The 25,060-nt window shown below is 37.6% G+C and overlaps 2 protein-coding genes across 5 annotated transcripts in view; one reads left to right on the forward strand and one right to left on the reverse strand.

Moving 5' to 3' along the window:
* APPL1 (adaptor protein, phosphotyrosine interacting with PH domain and leucine zipper 1) overlaps positions 1–1,852 on the forward strand; it is a 35,494-nt gene extending 33,642 nt beyond the window's left edge. For both annotated transcript variants that reach the window (XM_066351713.1, XM_066351714.1), the window contains one exon: positions 225–1,852. In XM_066351713.1, coding sequence (XP_066207810.1) covers positions 225–371 — 147 coding nt within the window. In that variant the 3' untranslated portion in view covers positions 372–1,852. The remainder of the gene's footprint in view (positions 1–224) is intronic.
* On the reverse strand, positions 137–24,815 carry ASB14 (ankyrin repeat and SOCS box containing 14). 3 transcript variants are annotated; one of them, XM_066351716.1, is made up of 11 exons: positions 24,764–24,815; positions 24,015–24,214; positions 20,389–20,444; positions 19,803–19,934; positions 19,547–19,705; positions 13,933–14,178; positions 11,396–11,567; positions 10,123–10,666; positions 8,005–8,158; positions 7,059–7,259; positions 137–302 (listed from the first exon to the last, which is right to left on the reverse strand). In XM_066351716.1, exons 2-10 carry the CDS (start codon positions 24,134–24,136, stop codon positions 7,084–7,086), a joined length of 1,761 nt encoding a protein of 586 aa, XP_066207813.1. In that variant the 5' UTR covers positions 24,137–24,214; positions 24,764–24,815; the 3' UTR covers positions 137–302; positions 7,059–7,083. The 3 variants fall into 3 exon arrangements, with proteins under 3 accessions (XP_066207813.1, XP_066207815.1, XP_066207814.1); XM_066351718.1 differs by lacking the exon at positions 20,389–20,444; XM_066351717.1 differs by lacking the exon at positions 20,389–20,444 and having other exon boundaries at positions 24,015–24,156; positions 24,764–24,814.
* Between the last annotated feature and the right edge of the window lie 245 nt (positions 24,816–25,060).

Raw genomic sequence — 25,060 nt, forward strand, 5'->3', positions numbered from 1 at the left:
AGAGGGAAATGTTGGCTTTTACAGGATTTCTAGGCTGGAACCAGAATTCACTTTGGTGCTGCATTGGTTGTGGGTAGCCTTTCTTTTCAGTAAGTTGTCAGAATTATGCATTATATTTACGACACAAGGATTGAAGTGGTTCTCAAATATGTATTTTAACTGCATAGTTTTCTATTTGGTTGCAAACAATTAACTTATAGTTTCTTTTCTGTCTTTTCCACTAGGACTTAGAAGAACAAAGTCGGTTGATAGCTGCTTCAAATAGACCAAACCAAGCCAGTAGTGAGGGGCAGTTTGTTGTCCTTAGCAGTAGCCAGTCAGAAGAGAGTGATTTGGGAGAAGAAGGAAAGAAGAGAGAGTCAGAAGCATAAACATCCTTGCTTTTGGTTGATAATTCCCCCCTTCAAATTTTTTGGCAATTTCTGTGGTGAAATGACACAAGGTAACAACTATGTTGAAATACCAAGGAGGAGATGAAATTTATATTTGCTTGTTTGTTTTCACTTCATTTTAAAAAAATGAAATTGACCTTGAAGATTTAGATTTGCATTAATTTCTTTTCCTTAAAAGTAATCTATGCAGTAACATCAAATCTCACATGTGTAAAAGAAACCTGTTCATCTCCCTAAAGTAGATTGCTGAGGAATTACACTTGCAAAGTCTTTTTCCTTCAAAATGTGAATTTATTATCTTGCATAGTAATTGGCTATGACTGTAAGAAATCATTTATTCTTCAGTCTCAGAGATTAATTAATATGCTCCCTCTTTCATTAAGAACATTTTGTTGGTAGTGAAACTTTTGACTGAATACATTCAAACCCTTTATATAGAGAATTCTACAAGTTTGCAAATATTTAACAATATTAAATGTGCAATAGAACTTTTATAAAGTAATGAGGAAAGAGATTGTAGACTTAGGATTTAAATTGTGGCAGGTGGTACAGTTGATTTCAGGGTACTTTCTAGATTGCTCACATTTCCCTGATGTACTAACCTGATGCCATTGGGGAAGAAGCTTAAATGTCTTCAGTTCAATTATTGATACCCTGGGCATTTTATTATTACATTCTCAGTTCTCAGGTTGGAACTTGAATTATTGCTGCAGAGCAGTAATAATTATAATAAGATTTTGGAATTTATTAAAAGGGACAATTTTTGTTGTTTGAGTACATTTTAGATTAGGACTTAACATGTAAAAAATATTATTGTAGGATAATACATTGTATTTTCTGCATTGAGTGAGATAATTTTTATTGAAAATCAAGTGACATTTCAAAAGAAGTTCTATATCAGTTATTTTCTGCATAAAGTAAAAATTCCCAGAGATTAGTTTAGAAAATGTAGTCTTTTAAATTTCAGACTGACACACATAGTATTTTCATAATCCCATGTTTTGATAAAATATTGATCATCACTTTGTATCCACAATAGAAAATAACTAATATAGGAGAATAGAATAATTTGCACTAATTATTGTAAATACTTGTACTTTTCAAATGAGTGAAGTGTCTAATTCCATGAAAGACTGAAAAGGAATTGAATGCTTGGAATAGGAGTCGACCAAGGAAGGATTTTAGCGTGGGTTACAGTTAAACGATCATTTCTTTACTGCCTACTTCTATGTCAACACTTTCTTTCTCTTTATTCAGATTTTAGAAAATATTTTTATTGACTATATTGGGGTGACATTGGTTAATAAAATTATATAGGTTTCAGATGTACAATTCTATAATGCTTCATCTGTATATTATATCTACTCGGATTTTTAACATTGCTGATAGAAATTATGTTCCTGTGTTTGACATGTAAAAGCATAGACAAGTTAAATATATTGAAGATACTATTTTATATATACTGCTCACAAAAACTAGGGGATATTTCAAAATGAATATGAAACGATAAAAAAAAGAAGTTTGATTTTTTCTTTTATTAAACAAGAACTTCAGAAAAGCAAATGAAAAGTCAAAGAAAGTTGTTCAGTTATGCAAATGAGATGCAAAACCAACTTTCATTTCATTGGTGAAAATGCACTGTACAAAAGGCTGAAAGTCCTGGAGTGTCTGTGTGTTCCCTGATCCCCTCATTTTTGTGAGCAGTGTAGTTACACATTTAGCCACTAAGACTAATTTTACAAGGGAAAAAGCCTTTTGTTTTAATATATACAGTTTTCCTCCTTGGTTCTGAATTAGAAATGGCATCTGTTCTCACAATATGGTGTGGCTGTTTCACACTGTATGCACACTGTTTTTTGTAGGAACGGGATAAGTAATTATATATAGGATCATAATACCCTTTTATCCATGTGCCAAATGGGAATAATGATTACTTGATAATCATTAGTTTGAAGCCTTATGTTATCAGAACATTCAGTAAAACAGTAGAAATTTATGTGATACTTCTTGAAAAAAGTTTATTTTTACTAAAGGGAATGCTTTCACAATAGTTTGTATAGCATTTCTTTTATAGAAGTTGAAATTTCTCCCTGTGGTCAGTCTTGCAAGTCATGCTTTTGGGGCATTTGTGAGAATTAGTTAGCTCTCTGTTTAAGCCTTTTGTTTATACTATTGTCAACTCAGCCGGGTGAAGTCTGTCACCCTACAAGGGAAGTGGTCAGTATTAGGAGGCAGTTGCACTAGCTGGTGCTTTACATGGCAGTGAAGTGCTACCCTTTGGTAGCACTCAGGGTCGAAGTGAGGGGCAGAGGGAAGGGGACTGGAAGGCACAGGGATTCTGGACAGATTTACAGTTCCTTCTAAGTCACATTTTGATAAGAATTTCTTCAGTAACACACATGTCCAAAGGTCAGACTCTAAAGCGCATTCTAATGCCAAACAAAAGTCATGAAGAGATTTCATAATTTTCTATGATGACCTCCTGTTTCATTACTATAACACTATATGAACCATTCCATTGCTGCAGATATTTAAGCGTCAACTGTAATAAACTTTTTTGATTAAAGAAGGCTGCCTATGGGTTTTTGCATAAGGTTAAAATTTATCTCTGTTACCCTTTGAAGCCCCTTCCAACTTGAGATGCTTTGGTGTTAATTGAGTTAGATTTTAAGATCTCTTACTTAAATTCAAACTTACACTTAATGGTTTTTAGAAATAAACAAAACTGATTCTTTAAAAGGAAATTTAGTCTACCTAATTTTGCTATGCACTGCTTCCTATAAGCACAGTTGTTTTGTATGTCTGGTAATGAAGTCAGTAGATAGGAAACAAGTTATTCCTTCTCCCTTTTATTTTATTCATTTTTTATTTTTTTGTTTTTGACAGAGACAGAGTCAGAGAGAGGGACGGATAGGGACAAACAGACAAAAAGGGAGAGAGATGAGAAACATTTCTTTGTTATAGCACCTCAGTTGTTCATTGATTGCTTTCTCATATGTGCCTTGATGGTGGGGGGGGCTACAGCAGACCGAGTGACCCCTTGCTCAAGCCAGTGAACTTGGGCTCAAGCCAGCAACCTTGGGCTTCAAGCCAGTGACCTTTGGGCTCAAGCCAGCGACTGGGGTCATGTCTATGATCCCACACTCAAGCCAGCAAGTTTGTGCTCAAGCCAGTGGCTTTGGGGTTTCAAACCTGGGTTCTCTGCATCCCAGTCCGACATGTACTCTGTCCACTGCGCCACCTCCTGGTCAGGCTCCTTCTCCCTTTTAAAATATTCAAAACTTGCTAATAAGGGACTGAAACAATTACCTTAAACAGAATCCCCAAAGCCGGTCTAGTTGTTGCCATGTCTACAATGATTACTTTGTGTTTAATTTCAAAAGAATTCTCAGACTCTGCAGTCTAGGGGTGGTAGATTTATTTTACCTTTATGCAAGGATAGTAAGGTGTGCATAACATTCTATGTAACATATAATCTTATGTGAGTTAATTTTGACAAATATATAGGAACTGGAAGTATTTTATGTTTAAATCTTACTATAAATGCTGATAGACCCTAAGAGCCCATGTGTTATAAAACCTTCTGCCACCTGAATTAATAAAATGAAATATTAATATTGGTTTTGACAACAACTTTCTAGCATTTGAATTGTACTTTATTCAAAAACACTAGCAAGCAAGACTTTCATTTTATTTCTGGCAAATTTGGTTTACTCTTCTTTCATAAGATTTTGTTCTTTTGCATTAATAAATAATACATAAAAATTTGAAACTGGAACTATATTATACTTTTTAACCAATCGCTTGCTGCTGTATTCATATGTAATTTACTTCAGTTAATATGAGAACTAAGTTATTAATCTCATATTAAGTGATAATTTATGTGATTAACTCATGAGATTAAGTGATTACTAATATGTAAAACTGCTTTGTATATTTGGTGATCTTGTAAGTGAATTAATTCTTATTTCGCAGATACTATTATGCAGCATACTACAATTAAATTCATGCTACATTTACCTTTAGAATTGGATTTGAAGAACTGAACTTTATGTAATGTATACATGTGGAGTGGAGAAGTACAGTGTGTCCGTAAAGTCATGGTGCACTTTTGACCGGTCACAGGAAAGCAACAAAAGACAATAGAAATGTGAAATCTGCACCAAATAAAAGGAAAACCCTCCCAGTTTCTGTAGGATGATGTGGCAGCATGTGCGCATGCGCAGATGATGACGTAATACCGTGTATAGTGTATACAGTGGAGCAGCCCACGGCCTTGCCAGTCAAGATGTGGATGGTACAGAGGAAAGTTCAGTGTGTTCTGTGGCTTGCTAAATTCGAATCCGTGACCAAAGTGCAATGTGAATATCGGCGCGTTTATAACGAAGCGCCACCACATAGGAATAACATTACTCGGTGGGATAAGCAGTTGAAGGAAACCGGCCGTTTGGTGGAGAGACCCCATTCTGGTAGGCCATCAGTCAGTGATAAGTCTGTAGAGGCTATACGGGATAGCTACCTAAGGAGCCCTAAAAAATCTGTGCGTGAGCCCACATCGAACTGCACTGAATAGGTATGAAACTGGAAGAGTTTTCCTTTTATTTGGTGCAGATTTCACATTTCTGTCGTCTTTTGTTGCTTTCCTGTGACCGATCAAAAGTGCACCATGACTTTATGGACACACTGCATTTTTTCATTTTATCAAAATAGATATTCCCTGACCAGGCTTCAGGAATTTTTAGGAGATTTTTAATGTATAATAAAATCCATATTTTTGTACCATCATTTTTATATGAAATATTTGACATATATTCTGAATTTTACGTCTCTAAGTAATTTCAAATGATGCTTAAAAACAATTGAACTTTTTCTTAATCTATTATATTATAATTAAACATCTAGCCCCACTGCAATTTTATAACAGCTAAAATGAAAAAGAAATTGTCATTTATTGAAAAGTAATACTAATTCATCACTAGTGATTTTTTTCCTTTTAGAAAAATGAAGAGACTTCTCAGTAATTACCCTAGAGGTGTTACAGACAGTGTGACAGTATATACTTGCTATGTTTATTTCTATTCATAGGAATTCCTAGAGTTGAAAGGGGCAGGTTATTGTGTACACCAGCTTAAATGTCTTGGGCCCATAGTTTTAATACTAACGCGTATTCATCCCGTGTGCTTTTTATATTTTCCTTGAGCAATTACCAAGTTATTTTCTTCTACTGTTAGTTTCTCTTCTAACTTGTTTTGAATTTTATAAAATGTATATACACTTTTAGAAGGTCTGGGGCTGGGGGAGGGTGGATGAAATTAACTTTAGAATTATGTAATTTATCTGATAATAAGTGCATGTATCTCCTAAATATATTTGTATATTGATATACATATAACTCACCAGTCACTTATACACAGATAGTACAGTTTGATTTAAATATTAAAAACAATTTATGCCAGCTAGTTTTGCAAATTTTTTTATGTGAAAACTGTATTATTAAAAATAATTATAAATCTCTGCTTGCTCCAATAGTCTATATAGCTGTGAATCCCTACATCGGGAAAAAACAACTTCAGTTTACCTAAGATGGACTATATTATGCTAAAAAAAAGTTATACTAAGACTAAACCTGTAAACATCAGGCCATAGGTGACTGGGCCTGTGGTGAAAATAGATTACATCATCCTACCTCTTTGTCCTTCCTGTTGCTGTGGCATTTAAATGCTAAACATCTGTGGCTGAGTGAATGTCTTCTGTTTCTTTCCTCACTTTCCACACATAGAAACCTGTATTTACATGCTGCATAGAGTATATATAAATAAAAATTTAAACTAAGATTCTATAACTGCTTCTGTCAGTGAGCCCCCACTACGGGTCTAGTACTGGACCAGTAAGCTAAATATGAAATTATAAGCCATCATTCATTTGAAAACCTTGTATTTCTGTTTCATTGATCACAACCAATAAATGGTGACCCTTAACCAGGGTTTTGTGGAAAGAAGGGATGCATATTTCCTAATGATGAAATTGCAATTGAGGGTTCTATTTCAATGAACTTAATTAATTACCTCACCTCAATCCTGGACTCTACATGTAAACAAACACTAAGCTAGCCTTAGGACTTTTGCACAAGAACAGCTAACTTCTAGGTCATGTGCTGGAGTCAGTATTTAGTGCAATCATTTACACATATATGTACTTCATTAGAAAAAGGATTGAGCATATAAAAATGTGAATTCATACACTTAATATAAGATCAGTATACAGTTACAACTGATGTAGTTCAGTTGAAATTTTTACTGTTTAGTCTTTTTAAACTGGCTTTCAGAATGCTAACCATCTATATATTGAAAGATTATGTTCAGAATGACTTTAAAGAATGTAGACTGAATTGAGATTTTCGTTGTTAGGTAAAGTGAGAAATAGGAATCGAATATAACACTCAAAAGTTAAGAAATACAGCCAAAGCCTGACCTGTGGTGGTGCAGTGTATAAAGCATTGACCAGGAATGCTGAGGTCACCGGTTCAAAACCCCGGGCTTGACCCGTTGAGATACATATGAGAAGCAACTACTATGAGGTGATGCCTCTCGTTCCTCCCCCTCCTCTCTCTGTCTAAAATCAATGAATATACTCTTTTTAACAAGAAATTTAGCTAAAGAACTATACCTTTTCAATCAGAATAGTTTGATTACTAGGTTCCTGTAAAAATTCCTTGTCCATAAAGATCATACTCTTTGTAAAGGACATATGCTTTTAGACGATTGGGTAATGGAAGAAATGACATGAAGACAGGGCAGCGCAAATGCAAACGTCCCATACACTTCCGGATCTTTAGGCGGCACAAATGTTTTAGGGAGCGAGGATTTGCTAAAATGAAAGAACCAGGCACATTATTCAGAAGGAAAAGGAATTGACTTTTTTTTTTTTAGTGATTTTAGGGTTTAGTTAGCAACTGTGTTTTATGCTTAAGCCACCAAAATTTTCATTTGCTGTGATTAAATGGAAAAGTTAATAGGGGAACAGCATTTTACTTCTCATTCAACCCTTTTTATAGATATGGTTTCAGAGCCATGTCAGTTAGACTCCAAAAACTGGCATCAACTGTGGGTCTGGTCTGTGAGACCTGCAGTTCTTAAATCTTCATGTATTAACTACTACTAGCTCCCTCTAGTCTTGCTTCTCAGGGTCAGGCTAAAAACTAAAGATCACTACTCGGGAAAATTAAATAAATTCTTAATTTGGCTTATGTTCTGTGGTGAAAGAATTTGATTTGAAGGGTCTTTGATATCCTCTGTAGGCTTAGATCTTAGTTTTTTCTCATCTATGTTTTTATTGCTATTTTATAGCTCTTAATTCCTGTGTCTATACTATTCCATAGAATTAGAAAAGTATTACCTACCTATATGATAAGTAGTTACCTAACAGATTTTATTTACTGGGAAATGGTAATAAGTATAAATAAGTATCATATAAAACAGTAACATTTTTTAGATAGGAATAGTATTTTTCTTGGTTTCTTTAGGTCAAGTTTTTAATGAAGAAAAGAATGTTCTACAAAACAAGAATACAATTAGTATTTTTGATAAAAATCTTTGACAATAAAGATACTCACACAAGATATTATGGATATCTGACCAGAGCCCTTGTGTTTGGAGCACAGCTTTCAACTTTGAACAGATTCGAACTTGATCAACATAATCAAGCATTACTCGAACCACCTTTCCAGAGAGATGTTGCAGCCATGACAATGTTATTACTTCGCAGAACTGAGGAAGAAAATCAGAACTATGAAAGTAAATGAAAACTTAAGTATTTATGGGTTAGCATAGTAATCAAAAGAGCACTAAATTCAGAGTCAGAATCCAAGGTCTCAAGTTTCATTTATAAACTAAAGTGTTGAGCAAGAAAATCTACCATATTTCCCATGTATAAGACACCCCCATGTTTAAGACACACCTTAATTTTGGGGCCCGAAATTTGAAAAAAAAAGTATTAACAAAGTTATTGAACTCATGTTTTATTCATCATAAAATTCATACAACTCCTCATCACTGTATAAATTGCCATCCATTAGCTTGTCCTCATCTGTGTCTGATGACAAATCACTGTCTACAAGTGCAAAAACAAGCACAAAAAAGCGGCAAATGCGAGTAAGACAATCTACAACCACTCATAAAACACACCCAGTGTTTAAACCCCAAATTTTTCAGGAAAAGGTGCATCTTATACATGGGGAAATACGGTATTTTTTAGCTTCAGTATTTGGAAAAATATTTACTGTGTTTTCAGAACTATGTAAGATGTAATGAAGGTGTGAAAGACTGTTATGTAGTATCTGTTACCCTTTTGGTTGGCCACAAGGCTGTTTGAAATAAAAATTACCTTTCTAGCTTCACTTGCACTAGATGTGGCCTCCTGAGTTCTAGCCAATGAGATGTAAGTGGAAGTGTGAGCAACGCCTAGAATGCCCTTACAGAACAGCAAGGTGTGCTGCTTCCTCTGCCTGTCTTCCTGATGGCTGGAATGTGGATGCAAATTTCTCTTGTGAATCATGGAGCTGCCTGCTTGGAAGGCTCTTTACTTCTGGCCTTTATTTATTTGAGAGGGGAATGAGCCATCTTATTAAAGCCAGTCTTATTTTGGGTTTTCTGTTATTTATAGCCTACTCCCACCCTGTTGCTTGGATATGATAGTTTCAGTCTTTTAAGTAACTTACATGGTCTTAGAGAAGATGTCCATATAAGAAGTCAAGTAATACAATATAAAAAGTCAGGAAATAATACAAGATATATACCTAAATGCCAAATCCTGCATTAATCATAACCTAAAAATAAATCAAAAATAAATAAATAAAGCAAATCAATAAAATTTTGCTTTTTACTCTTCAGAACTGATTTGAAGTATATACTTTTTCCACTCATTTAATTTTTGTTTTCAGATGTTAATATGAATTCAAGTGTCTATAGTGCATCTGCTGTCTGCTAAAGCACAGATCTGTAAGTTGAAAGTGGTGAATAAGAGCTTACATTCATGTGTTTGTGGGGGAGTCACATAATTAGTAAAATTTTTAAGAGAATTTCAGAAATAAGTGCTATAAAAGAAATGAAAAGTCTTTTAAGAGAGTGATTAGGGAAGGGAACTACCTTAGATAAGGGCCTATTTGAAGAAGTGTTTGAAATGAAACCTGAAGGATGGCAGCCATGTGAAAAGTCAATGAGCTCAAGTTCGAGAAAGTGGAAGTCAACAGTTAAGTAGACCCCTGTGGTGAAAGCCAAGAGAACAATATCTCAAGGAGGAGTGGTCAATTATTTATTGTGATTCTTTTCTCCATAAAAAAGGTTACTAAAGAAAACCACTTAATAAAACGTTAGAGCTAAAAGAGAAAGCCAAAAACCTAGGGGTACAAGTATCAGGAACCCAAAAGCATTTTAGCTGGACATACTTATTCAAAGAAAAAGCATAATGTATATAAGACTGTTCATTCTTGAAAACATTGCTCAGATGTTGCTTCATTTGTGAAACTCCCTAGGTTGAGTTAAATTACAGTTTGTGTGTGTGTGTGAACTGTTTCTGCACCTTTTACATCTTTCTACTATTGTGTTTATCATATATTATAATCCAACAATGAGCTTCTTTCTGGAGAGAATCAATGGCGTCTTAACCTACTTAGTTCAGGGTCAGATAGATACAATGATTATATAAGGTGATACAGCCAATACTGTGGACTTACCATAGTATCTTTGATAACTGTCGATGTCCAGCCCTCAAAAGTATGGACACGATGAACTTTGTCTCCATGAGGACAATCAAAGCATCGCTCTGTGTCATATCCATAATTCAGCAGCATCCTGAGCATGACTTCATCTTTCAGTGTGTACTGCAGTGCTGATGGGAAGTGTAAAGGGTTGACTCTGCAGAAGTAATTGACGTTGGCCCCATGCCGGAGCAGCAGACTTACCAGCTCGTAGTTGCCCAGCCTTAGGGCAATCTGGAGGCAGTTCACTGGGTCTTGGTTAGGCAGAGCTCCAGCACTCAGAAGCAGCTTAACGGAGGAGAGATCACCATTTGATACAGCAAAATACAAAGCTGACTTCCTATGGTCATCATAATGTTTGCGAATTCTCTGATCAAGCATGAAATTTACATCAAACCCAGCCTGGATGAGAAGTTCCAGGCATTGGGGGTGTGCTCCTGCTGCTGCACAGTGAACAGGACTGATGCCACTCTGCTTAATGGCAGCAAAATCTGTAACTGCAACCAAAGTCTTTAGAGCTCTGAAAAAAAAAATTCAAGATACATTAAAAAAATTTTTTAAGATGCAGTATTAACATGTTTATGATTGTTTTATACTAACACTGGATGGTGTTAATATTTGGTGGTATTTAGACTCCTCAAACAAAAAAAAGCATAGTTCCTAAATTCAAAAGCTCAGATCCCAAGTAAAGCTAAATGAAATTATGGTCTAGATCAGCGATTTTCAACTGTTTCTATCTCATGGCACACATAAACTAATTACTAAAATTTTGTAGCACACCAAAAAATACATTTTTTGCTGATCTGACAAAAAAAATTCAGAATAATTTTGATTCATTCTCACCAAAGGCTGTTGTATTGGCTGTTGTCATTTTTTCATTTGACAGTCTAAAGAAAAGAGGTCAGTGCCCCTGACTAAATAGTCAGGTATTGCATGTTTCAAGAATCCTGTGGTGCGCCACTGTACCTGCGGTGGCATAACAGTTGAAAATTGCTGGTTTAGATTATAAACTCAGAATGCCAGTCAGTGAGACTTGAGGCTCCCTCATATTGCCTAAGGACCTGATAATAAAGTATTCTTTTCAGTGGCTAGAATATGCCTGACTTTACCACTATTCTAGCTGGTCAAAGTTTATAAGGGATATTTGAGTTGTAGGTTCAGAAGGGAAGAATATGAAGTTCCAAGAAGCTCCTCCAAAAAGAAAATTAGCTATTATTTCTATTATTTGCAAGAATATAATTGAACTTACAACAAGTGGCCTCTGTCAGCTGCCACATGAATGGGTAAGTGGCCTGAATTCTTAGGGATGTTGGCATCAGCTCCATACTCTAGCAAGAGCGTCACGGAGTCTGGGTTTCCTCCACTAGCGGCTTCAAGTAAGATGGAAGAAGAGTCAGAGGCCTGACCGAGAGCATTAGCTCCTAAGAGGAGAAAGAGTTGTTATGTAAATCTTTTCCACTGTATTGCTTAAGCATTCTTAAAAATATATCACCACCAAAAAGCAATTATTGAACAGCCACTGAGCAAAGCACTAAGAATAAAAAATAAATGTCCATCCTGTTTGGCTGCTTATAATATAGTTGGGGAGAAGGGGAAATGGTGCAGCCTCTAAATGACAAGTAGGTTGGCATTCAAAGTAATTTTACAAATTATTTGGGACTTGAAACTTCCAGGAGAAATAATTTTATAAAATAGTTTTATTTCCAGACCAGTTTACAAAAGCCCTTAACACATAACACCCTTGTATATAGAATGGCACTACCAGTGCTATTGAATTATATCACCATGCCATTTATGGATGTGATAGTGTAAAGGGGCATTTTTCTGTTTTAACTTCACCCTGTATGGAAAGTGTCATGTGAGTGGTGTGGGCAATAATATTTGCTGGTGAAGATCTTGCCTTCAGTTGTCAAAAACACATCATCATCTGAAACAAGAAAGTGAAGCAATACAGTGAGGTGTGCCTGTATAAGTATCGGCAAAATGTTCTCCAGAAGATCTCAGGTTAGGGGTTTTAAGAGGAACAAAGGGGTGAAGGAAGGAGAAAGGAATTTGGGGTCAATGGAAAACTTCTCGGTAAAATGGACTTTAAAGAAAGTAGTGTTTGAATGGGCAACAGGAAAGGAGAGCATTCTGGGTACATTCACAGCTCATAAAAAAGGTGTAGTGACTTTAATAGCACAGACTCCATAGCCATCAGAACATAGTGGCTGCTCAAGGACCCTATTTCTAGAATGCATTAAGAATGTCTAATAAATTTGCATGTAATGAGTGTTTACTATGTTCTGGTTCCTTTATATACATAATAATTTCTAAACTTCACAACACCCTAAGAAGTAGCTGCTAATAACTTCATTTTAAATATAGAGAAACAGGCTCATTGAAGTAAAGCGACTTCTCCAAAGATGCTCAGCTAGTAAGCAAGGTACTCAGGATTCATGTGCAGGTGGGCCAGCCGCAGGGCCCATTTCTCTAATGCCATGTTGTCTCTTGAGCAATGCAGGGTGTTAAAGTAATGTAACTTGGAATAAGACAGATGTGAGTTCAAATCTTGGTTCTGCCATTTACTAGCTATGTCACTTTGTGCAAATTACTTTGTAAGGGGGGTCACTTAAGGGAAATGCTCACTCACTGACCTCACTTAGGTCAACCAATTCTGGTTTCTTTGAAGGGTTAAGGATTTAACATCTGTTGGCTCTCCTCTTTCTTTATATTTTAAACAATGATCTATATAAAAGGTTACTATTTTTGTATAGATAAAGGATATTGCTCACTTAAAACAACTTAAAATGTCTTATGGCTATTGATGGAAACTAGACTCTCCTATATAAAAGGAAAGATTTAGATAAGTCTAAAAAGCAGAAGGTTGTTCATAAATATGACTCCCTGAGGTCTAGAATATTGTAGACCAGGACCATGTATTGTTGAAGAAAGAAATAAGGTTTCTGGACACAAACAGGGAGGAGAATAAAGAAGGTAATTCTAATTCTAGAACTTTAAGTCTTGGTAAAGATTTGCTTATTTGAAAAAGCTTTAGATACTACATTGCTTCATCTAACAGTATCATCGATGGTGTTTCCTGAAAGATGGTAAATGACAAAGTTCTCTGAGCCTGGGTCTCTTCCAGTTAAACCAGGATCTAAAATGGCCACAGCTCTAGCATTTGTGGCAGGGAGGGCATGGTTGAAGGGAAGTTCTGTCCCTGACCCTCACTTCCCTCAAGTGTATAATGAGGATGATATACACAGGGGTTTTAGAGATTACACATGGCAACATAGGTAGCTTGATGCTTGGTGCTTAGAAAGTATTCAGTAAATAGATTGCTTTCCCGTTCTCTCAGTTTTGGTTGTTAATAAGAGAACTGGGCCCCTTTACAGAAAATCAGGAAGAATTTCCTAACAAGTCACCTGATAACAAGATTGGATTGCCTTATGACTTAGCTTAAGCAGAGAACACATGGGTGCCATGCGTTCTTTCATCTGTGCATCCAGAAAAGGACATGTAAAACGATAAACAAAACAACCATGCTCTCAGCATTGTCAGGGAACATTTAGTAAGAGTAACCTGCATGCATCCTAGTAATTTTGGGGAAAGTATTTCACACCAAATAAGGAATATTCAACCTCTATTATAGGCTTTTCAGTAGACAGTATTAATATATTCCTCTTTTAAACATTCACATTAGGCTTAAGTAAAATGTTAACTTCTATTATTTTGAAGCTCTCCATGAAGAGCACGCTCGGGTCATGTTACCCCATGGCACTGTGCCGACATAGGAAATCTTGCCTTTCTGTAGTAGTATTTCCATGATTTTGGTGTGTCCACTTTGGGCAGCAAGAGCAAGAGGAGTGAATCCATAGGAGCTCTGTGGGTCAGGGTGTGCCCCAGAAACTAGCATGAGCTTCACCATGTCCAGTCTGCCCAGTTTGGCTGCTTCATGGAGAGCGGTCCTCTCATTGGCACACCGCATATTGACATCTGCTCCATGCCTGATCAGCAAGGCTGCCATGTCGTAGGAATCACGTATTACAGCTGGGAAAAAAACAGAAGGGAGGTCGGCATTATGTTCCACAGGAAATTAAGGTCAGAATGCACCTCAGGTTTCTTTTTTCTTTTTACTTAAATGTTTTTAATTTTTTTTAATTTTTATTCATTCATTTTAGAGGAGAGAGAGAGAGAGAGAAAGGGGGGAGGAGCAGGAAGCATCAACTCCCATATGTGCCTTGACCAGGCAAGCCCAGGGTTTTTTTGTTTTTGTTTTTTTTTGCATTTTTCCGAAGCTGGAAACAGGGAGAGACAGTCAGACAGACTCCCACATGCGCCCGACCGGGATCCACCCGGCACGCCCACCATGGGGCGACGCTCTGCCCACCAGGGGGCGATGCTCTGCCCATCCTGGGCATCGCCATGTTGTGACCAGAGCCACTCCAGCGCCTGAGGCAGAGGCCACAGAGCCATCCCCAGCGCCCGGGCCATCTTTGCTCCAATGGAGCCTTGGCTGCGGGAGGGGAAGAGAGAGACAGAGAGGAAGGCGCAGCGGAGGGGTGGAGAAGCAAATGGGCGCTTCTCCTGTGTGCCCTGGCCGGGAATCGAACCCGGGTCCTCCGCACGCTAGGCTGACGCTCTACCGCTGAGCCAACCGGCCAGGGCCCAAGCCCAGGGTTTTGAACCGGCGACCTCAGCATTCCAGGCACCTCAGGTTTCTTAAGGAGTTCTTCTTACCTACCACCCTGTGTCAGCATTTTGTGTTTGGAAACAGATTATAAAATGAGGTATATACATCAAATAATATTAAAACCCTTTGAGTGGTATGAACGTTCATGTATGTCCTCGTGCCTCCTGACCATCCAGAGTATGATCAATTTATCTTAAAAATGTGTAAGGCAACATTAAAAAAAGGCAAATGTATGTTCTTCTTGTTTTCATAAATTGGTTATCAAACAAACATGATTTTAAGTTAATAAAACTGTAACTGGAACCAATTTTATTTTTTTGAAAAAAAACTCACTCCCTGGGGTCAGCGAGCATGAAAAAAACTCACTACTCGAAGGGTTAACACTGTTTTATATCAATAGGCTATTTGTTTTTCTGTAAGCCAGGACCAATTATTCATTGTCTATGGGTGGCTTGTGTGGCTAAAAAAAATAAACATAAAATTTTTCTTTTTTTCTTTTTATGTTTCAAGAGAATTAGGACTTAAGTACTCAGTACAGTCCTAGAAGTGCTTATAGCTGTTTTAAAAAGAAGAAAAACAAAAACAGCAATAATTGAGAAATTATTATTATTATTTTTTTAATAAATTTTTATTAATGTTAATGGGATGACATTAATAATTCAGGGTACATATATTCAAAGAAAACATGTCTAGGTTATCTTCTCATTAAATTATGTTGCATACCCCTCGCCCAGAGTCAGACTGTCCTCTGTCACCCTCTATCTAGTTTTCTCTGTGCCCCTCCCCCTCCCCCTAAATCTCTCCCTCCCTCCCTCCTGCGTCCTCCCTCCCCCCACCCCTGGTAACCACCACACTCTTGTCCATGTCTCTTAGTCTTGTTTTTATGTTCCACCAATGTATGGAATCATGTAGTTCTTGTTTTTTTCTGATTTACTTATTTCACTCCGTATAATGTTATCAAGATCCCACCATTTTGCTATAAATGATCTAATGTCATCATTTCTTATGGCTGAGTAGTATTCCATAGTGTATATGTGCCACATCTTCTTTATCCAATCTTCTATTGAAGGGCTTTTTGGTTGTTTCCATGTCTTGGCCACTGTGAACAGGGCTGCTATGAACATGGGGCTACATGTGTCTTTACGTATCAATGATTCTGAGGTTTTGGGGTATATACCCAGTAGAGGGATTGCTGGGTCATAAGGTAGTTCTATTTGCAGTTTTTTGAGGAACCACCATACTTTCCTCCATAATGGTTGTACTACTTTACATTCCCACCAACAGTGTATGAGGGTTCCTTTTTCTCCACAGCCTCTCCAACATTTGTTATTACCCGTCTTGTTGATAATAGCTAATCTAACAGGGGTGAGGTGGTATCTCATTGTAGTCTTGATCTGCATTGATTGAGAAATTATTTTTAAGCTCGCATTTTGTTAACCAAAATTCTCTAGCTGGCTTTTCTGCATTTATGCTGTTAATCTTTAAGTCTTCAAGATTCTAAAACACCTTAATTAATGTCCCTACCTATTAACTAATTATTGGCATTGACTGGGGACTCTTGCTAGGTGCCACATGTTGAATCAGTATGAACTCTGCTCAGAACCAGTCACAGTGTGCCACAGACAGTGCTCTAAGTACTCTGAGATGGGAAATCTAGAGCACCCAGGGTGTGGGGTCACTTCATTCATTGAGCCGGAACTTCCATTCTGGAGACACATGTTCTTTGTTTAGGAAATACTTTTCTTAATTTATTTTAGTGACGATACACTGCCTCTGCCTTGTCTGTTCTCTTGCTAGCATTTCTACTGTTCATGTTTTGCTCCTCTTGGATTGTCCTTCTAGTTTCCTTATTTCTTTTTCTTTCCTATTTCCATTTCTTCTCTTCTTCTGGAAGTTTTCCTAAATTCCATCTCCCAAAATTTGTTCTGAGGTTTTATTTCCACTATCATAGTTTTAATTTTCAAGAGTGTTTTTTATTGGTTTTTGATTTTTTTTGGTAGCATCTGTTATTTCATTAATTTTCATTAATTTCTCTGAGGAAATTAACCGTAATTTCCCCCTATGTTTTATTGTTCCTAAATAATCTTTCTGTGAAGTTTTAAGCAAGATTGAAAGAGAGAGATAGAGACAGAGAGAGGGACAGACAGGGCAGATAGACAAGAAGGGAGAGATGAGAAGAATCAACTCTTAGTTGCGGCACCTTAGAAGTTCATTGATTGCTTTCGCATATGTACCTTGCGGGGGGGTGGGGTGGGGCTACAGCAGAGCAAGTGACCTTTTGCTCAAGACAGTGAACTTGGGCTCAAACCAGCGACCTTGGGCGTCAAGCCAGTGACCTTTGGGCTCAAGCCAGTGACCATGGGGTCATGTCTATAATCCCACGCTCAAGCCAGCGACCCCACGCTCAAGCTGAATGAACCCATGCTCAAGTGGGCAACCTTGGGATTTCGAACCTGGGTCCTTGGTATCCTAGGTTGACACTATACCCACTGCGCCACTGCCTGGTTAGGCCTTATATGGGTTTCTTAAATACTTTCCTCAGTCCTTGGCTATCTGCTCATGATTAAGAGTTGGAGACTAAAGCCCTGGTTGGTTGGCTCAGTGGTAGAGCGTAGGTCCAGAGTGTGGTATCCTGGGTTCGATTCCCTGTCAGGGCACACAGGAGAAGCACCCATCTGCTTCTCCACCCCTCCCCCTCTGCTTTCTCTCTGTCTCTCTCTTTCCCTCCCGCAGCCAAGGCTCCATTGGAGCAAAGTGGGCCCAGGCGCTGAGGATGGCTCCATGGCCTCTGCCTCAGACGCTAGAATGGCTCTGGTTGCAGCAGAACAATGCCCCAGATGGGCAGAGCATTGCCTCCTGGTGGGCACGCCGGTGGATCCCGGTCGGGCTCATGAGAGAGTCTGTCTCCCTGCCTCCCTGCTTCTCATTTAAGAAAAAAAAAAAAAAAAAAAAAAAAAGAGTTAGGGACTAAAAAGCTGACTGGAAATTCTAAATATTGATAGGAGTTGTAAACTGCTCTTAACTATAGGTCGATAAGTCTGGGTCATTGCTTGGAGAACACTCAATTTCACTGTATTTGGGCGGGGGTGATCAAATTCTCCAGAGAGGGTGAAGTTCTGGCTGCCAACTCATAGAATCCTGGTAGAGAAGGAGGGTCGAAGGGTGCCAGCCTATATTTGCCGATTCCTCCACTGTTCTCAATACAGTGCTCTCACCCTTGCCTAATATCCTCTCGCAAAGAAAGCCTCTGTTTAAGCTATCGGAGCATAGGCACTCTCCCTTCTGAGAGCATTGCCCATGCCTTCCCCTTCCTCCTCCACGTCCTCTCCCCTCAAGCTTATTTTCCTTGCCCCTCTCTGTTTCTCCTAAGCTCTAAGGGACCCATGAGACTTGCAACCAGGGAAGCTGTGGACAGTAGCAGCTCATCCTAGGCTAACCCCTGAATCTGTCTCCAAGGTTCCCTTTTCTCTTCCTACACAGCCAATAAATTTTTGCTTTACTTGCTGCCAAACAACAGGAAACCCTATCCAGAGAATAAACTGATAGAATTTTGCTGTGATGGGGGAGAAGTCTGTCTCAGCAGGGTGGATTGGGAGAAGTGGTCTAAAGATCAGACCAGTACTTTATCTTCATAGTTTTCAACCAGTCCTCCTGATTTAGTTGTCTGTTCTTCACCTATGCTCCGTGAGGTAACTATTGCCAATAATTTTCAGACTTTTTGATATAATTGTGCTGTTTTTGGCTTTCCCCATTACCAGTTTTTTTTATTGGATCTTATTTTTTAATTCATTCAGCCATTTTATTTATTCTGTATCTTTTGATTGGAGAACTTAATCTGCTTACGTTTAAAGTAATTATGGATAAGTAAGGGCTTACTATTGTCATTTGTTAACTGTTTTGGGGCTGTTTTGTAGTTCCATTGTTCCTTATTTCTAAAAATTTTTTACTTATTTATTTAGGCAATTAAATTTAACAGGGTGACATTGGTCAATCAGAGTACATAGATTTAGAGAAAACATCTCCACATCGTTTGAACAGTCAATTATATTGTATGCCCATCACCCAAAGTCAAATCATCTTCTGTCACTTTATATTTTGTTTGTCTTCAAGCCCCTCCCCTTCTCCCATCTCCCTCCCTCCTCACCCTTCCCCTCCCCCTGGCACCCCTGTCTATGTCCATGAGTCTCAACTTTGTGCCCCACCTATGTATGGAATCATACAGTTCTTAGCTTTCTCTGATTTACTTACCAATTTTAGATTTGACTTTCTTATCACTACTCATCCATCCATTCTACTGGTTTTAAAAAATCATGTTGTGATTGTCTCCTCTCCTATTCTTTCTATTCTTTTGTATCTTATTCCCTTAAAATAATTACTTAACTATAATTTTAGTCAACACTAATGAGGGAGCAAACTGGGCATTTGTATTCAAATCGCCATCTTTTTCTGACTACTGGCTGTTTATTCCCACTTTGTTACCTTCTCATATTTCTTGCATCAGAGTTAAATGGGTCAATTAAGGCACCATGGAGACTGAGCAGTTCCTAATTGGGCTGAGATTTCGCATCAGGCCACCTCACAGGCTAATTTATAGAAAGCCTCAAGGGGCCAGATACCTACATCTGGTGAAGTGACAGTGCTGCATAGAAAGTTGCCTCTGCAGCCTGTGGGTGTGGAGGACACGCAGAGTCACAGACTCTTCTCCAGCAATAAGGGTTAATTTACCTGTAAGAAGAAGAGAATTGCCTTCAAAATTCTTGGCATTTGGGTTACAGCCATTGAGAAGAAGAAAACTGGCATTTTCTAAGAGGCAGTTGCTGACAGCCAGAAAAAGCGGTGTTTCGCCCTTGTGGGTAGTTTGCTCCCACACATTGGGTTTTGAAGCTGAAATAAATTTGTTAGAACACACAGATTAAGATATAGAAATAAATTTTACTTTTATTTCTCAGAAGCATCAGAAAAGTTTATAAAGGGAGTTTACCTTTCAGGGTAATTTCCAAAATGTTGTTATTTAACTGCACTGCAGCCTTATGCAGAGGAAGCCAGCCTATCTCATCTGCCTCATCAAAAGCAGAACAGTACTTGGCCAAGTGTGACAATGCACCTTCCTCACCTATTAACAAGTCAAATGAGAACAGATTCACATTTGTACACATACAGGGCAGTCTGTGCTGCTTCTGAATTCTACCATCAAGGTTATGCAGAGACAACAGAATCCTATCTGCACCTTTCATGAAAGACAGCTATAAATGGCACAGGACAAACAAGCAGGAAGGCCCTTCGTCTAGCATTCCATACCACCAGGGCCTGTGAGTACGCATCATCTTGTTACATACAGAAAAGTAGCTCTGTCCACTAAAAGCCTGGGAGCAATTTGCTAAGTTATATGTAAGTATTTTCTTTCGGGAAAGGCCATATCAGACTCTTGACAATCAGCTGTGGACCCCAGTATTTGGCATTTGGGAGAAACTGCTTCTAGGCTTCTGGAACTTAGAGAGAAATGCTGCCAGTTGTCATAATTATCTCTTACCAGAACTTGAAGGGGATAGACTAGTAAGAGTACTTAACTGTCTCTATTGTTTCAACTATCTTCTTACAGTCAGTGCTCAAAATGGAACGGAAGCTGCATAGGAAAAGAAGATATATGTAATTCCAAAACTTAGGAAAAGACTAAGATATTTGACATATAAAACAAAAGGAAAGGGTAAAGGCAATAATACTATAGTTAACCAGGGATGAACTCTTATCTGAGGCAATGACTAAGGCTTAATAGAAATACTTCCAAAATGTAGTGGGACCCTCAACGCATGCGTTCAGGGGAAACTGCTCTCCCACGTCTGTCTTCCCTTGTTAGGGCAAGGACTGTGCCAGAGGCTGGAGCATAGCAAGCCCTTATCAATGTCTTCTGAACTGAATCAAACCTGCCCAGGACTGAAATGTCACATGATAAAATGGGATGACCACTCTATAATGTTAATGATTCTAGCCAAAATTATTATTTAAAATATAATGATCATGGTGTAAGTTTTAAAAAATATTCATGGTCAGAATTTGTGCTCAGAAAACACTATTACAGTTTTAAAATACTATTAGCACTAAAATATTTTTATTAAAATATTTAAAAATGAAGTTCCAAATGTCACTTATGAATATTAGATTATTTTTAAATCTAGAAAATAAAGATCGTCACCTTCCCATTTTCTTTGATTATTCAATGAACCAGCTTGAAGAGAATAAATACCCTTGGACAATCTGTCCTACTTACAATTTGGTCAATTAAATTCTCTTAAAAATTTAAAACTGTACTTAGAGATTTAGTATTGTATTAGTTTTTTATGGCTGTTATAAGAAATTACCATACATTTATTGGCTTAAAATAACACCAGTTTATTATAGTTCTGCAGTTCAGAAATATGAAATGGGTCTCACTGGGCTAAAATCAAGGTGTTGGCAGGGTTGTGTTATTTCTGGAGGCTAAAGGGGGAGAATCTGCTTCTTTGCCTTTTCCAGTTTCTAGAGCTTTCCTCCCATTTCTTGGCCATGGATCCCTTCCTCCATCTTCAAAGGCACCATTGTTGGGCCACCTCTCAGGTTCTTTCTCTTCTGCCTTCTTCTTCCATTTCTAAGGATCCTTGTGATTACACTGAGCTTACCTAGATAGTCTAGGATAATCTCTGTATTTTTTTTTTTTTTTTTTTGCATTTTTCTAAAGCTGGAAACAGGGAGAGACAGTCAGACAGACTCCCACATGCGCCCGACTGGGATCCACCCGGCACGCCCACCATGGGGCAAAGCTCTGCCCACCAGGAGGCGATGCTCTGCCCATCCTGGGCGTCGCCATGTTGCGACCAGAGCCACTCTAGCGCCTGGGGCAGAGGCCACAGAGCCATCCCCAGTGCCCGGGCCATCTTTGCTCCTCCTTGCGCCTTGGCTGCGGGAGGGGAAGAGAGAGACAGAGAGGAAGGCGCGGTGGAGGGGTGGAGAAGCAAATGGGCGCTTCTCCTATGTGCCCTGGCCGGGAATCGAACCCGGGTCCTCCGCACGCTAGGCCGACGCTCTACCGCTGAGCCAACCGACCAGGGCCAATCTCTGTATTTTAAAATCAAATGATGCCCTGGTGGGTGGCTCATTGAGTAGAGTGTCATCCCTGCGCCGAGGTTGCAAGGTTCGATTCCAGTTCGGGGCATGTAGAGAAGCAATCAGTGAGTGCACAACTGAAATGGAACTTCTAAGTGGAAAAACAAGTTGATACCTTTCTCTTCTCTCTCTCTTTTTCTCCTTCTACCCTTCCTTTCTCTTAAATAAATGGAAATTAAAAAAAAAAAGTCAGTTGATTAGCAACTTTAATTCCATCTGCAGACTTCTCTATTGCAGGGATTTTCAACCTTTTTCATCTCATGGCACCCATAAACTAATTATTAAAATTCCGTGGCACACCAAAAATATATATTTTTTGCCAATCTGATAAAAAAGGTATAATTTTGACTGATTTACAAAAAGAATAATAATAATAATTATCTACCCTTTTACTCCAAAGTGACTTTTTAAAAAATTAGGTGTCTTTGCTTGTATATAAGATTTCTGGTACCAAGAATTAACCAATCAGATTCCACCTATAATAAGGTGATGTGACCAATAAGATGTAACTCTATTATATGGTCTATGTATGTATGGTTCAAGACAAGGCATTCACACCAAATGGCTATTGTTGTGTTGGCTGTCATCATTTCTTTTTATTTGATAATTGAATAAAAAAAGAGTTCAGTGCCCCTGACAAAGTAGTCAGGTATTGCATGTTTTAACAATTCTTGCAGCACACCAGTTGAAAATCATTGCTTTATTACTATGTAAGGTTACATATTCACAGGTTCTGGAGATTAGAATGGGGACTTTTTTGGGGGGTAATATTCCACCTGTCTCAAGTATATTATAGCTTCTAGATTCCTTCAAATGCCTGACCAAATCAGCAAGTCTTTTTAAGTATTATACAATTCTTTCAAGTCTAATAAATAAAATTCATAACTATAGTCAATTATAATTTCTTTGAAACATTTTATTACTCTTTATCAAAATCTCTTATACCTTTCTCTAAAATCATGACTCCAAAGTCAATTACTCAATGAACTTTAAAAATTTTAATCATAATATTAATACAATAGATAATCGAATGAAACTCATTTCTTTACAAAAGTTTATTTAAAGATTATTTCTAAATTTAACAAAAAAGTGTAGGAATAATGTGGTAAAAAGCACAGACTCTGAAGCTAGGATGCCTGGCTCTTTACTTACTAGCTCTGTGACCTTGTATAAGTCACTTCTCTGTGCCTTACTCTCCTCATCTCTAAATAGGGATCATAATATTACCTACCACATAGGTAATGAGAATCAGGATTTAAAATTCATGAAACGCTTAAAATAATATGGCACATAATGATGAGTGTGTTACTTTTAAAAAGTACTATAATCTATAATACTATAATCTGTGTTACTTTTAAAAAGTACTTTAGGTTTGATGTACTTCAACATCCCTATACTTAATTATAAAATCTCTTGAGCTTAAAACACGCTTATGAAGTTTTATCTCCAGCAAGCAAATAGAGGTCACCATCACAAGCAAACAGGGTTCATCTCCCCTGAAAAACAACAGTATTTGACTAGGCATTTTTCTCACACCACTGAGTGACTCGTGGGGTCCTTTTCTAGTGTTGTCATAACCGAACTCTGAATCCACACCCTTCAAAAGGAGTTAGTCTCTTCTAGGTTTAAGTTTCTATAATTCTTCCTTTGGATTTGACTAAAGACTGAACTTGACCCCACCCACCCCACTAAAGTGGAAGATAACTTCCTGTGTGTCTTGGTTGAATTTATACATTTCCTTAGCTCATCAAAGACAAGATGCATTAGAGTTCTCTACCTTTCATATTCTCATGTATTTCTTCTATCTAATTTTCAGTCTGCATCTCCTCACCCTGATTTGCTGCTAACCTCCTTCAACTGTTTTCTTTACTGCATAATTAAATTCTGAATTATTTCCAAAATTTTCCTGTCTTGTCAGACATCCAGTCTTACAGATATTTTAAGGATATACAGGTTCTGACCCTCTCTCCTGTTTTTGTCAGAACACTAGGGTCAGGCTGATGACAAGTCTCAACTGTTGGTTACTTATCCTACATTGCCAATGAGATACCATTACCTCTCATCCTCAGGTGCCTGCTGTGTAGTTCTTGGCTTGTGAATATCCTGTAAACTCTGTTGAATGATGAACTGGGTATCAAAGTCATCATCTATGTCTTCATCACTGGTGTAATTATCCATGTGAAACACCTTCAGGTTTACTTTATAGTCAGTGTGAATTAAAAATATTTTTCCAGTTATGGAACAGATTATCAACTGCTTAAAATTATAAATAAAATTCAGGAAATTACAAAATTGGTAGGATTGGTAAATGAAGAAAATGCAAAATTTAGAAAACAAGATACTCATTCAAAAATTTTTTTTATAAACCTGAAACAGTTTTCTGAACTGCCCCAGATTCAACCTGAATTAGAAATTTCCATGAGTAACCATTTACTTAAAGCTTATTCAGGAAAAATGACCTTTCATATAAAACTTAGGTCAGTACCATTGTAACTTTTCAAATGATCATAATGGTCTATTTTAGACTTGGCATATGAGTTTTTCTCAATGATTGCAGCACTCACCCAAAAGAACATCTTTCCTATGCACAGTGAATGTTATGCTGAAAAACAATTATGTTATTTAACTAGTAAATACTAAAAATAAACATGTTATAGGAATAAATGTACTCTCATAATACACCATATAATAGGAATAGTGGTAGTAAAAGCCAACGTGTTTTAGTAGGCAATATCACAATTATTTTTAAAGAGCATTTTAGTTTTAGCATAGAATAAATTTGATCACATATCCAAGACTTTTTACCTTTTGTTATCACCTTTAGAACAGCTCTGAAGTGTTCACTGGTAAAGTTTAGCACATGAGAATTTCATTTATATTTAGGATCTCCACTCCCCTGTAATGACCATTCCATGAATAGCTTTACTAAAAATACTTGATCATAAGATAGCCTGGCACATTCTCCTTGTTTTCTACATGTGGTTTAGCTCAGTTTGGAAACATGATCTCTTTTCTTCACTGCTACATTCATCAGATTTAAAAGATTAAATATTTTATTCCTGGAACAAAATGATTTTTCAGGAGTTGTCCATGTGAAATGAA

This window comes from Saccopteryx leptura, chromosome 10 (genome assembly GCF_036850995.1).
Source record: "Saccopteryx leptura isolate mSacLep1 chromosome 10, mSacLep1_pri_phased_curated, whole genome shotgun sequence".
In the NCBI taxonomy this organism is placed as follows: domain Eukaryota; kingdom Metazoa; phylum Chordata; class Mammalia; order Chiroptera; family Emballonuridae; genus Saccopteryx; species Saccopteryx leptura.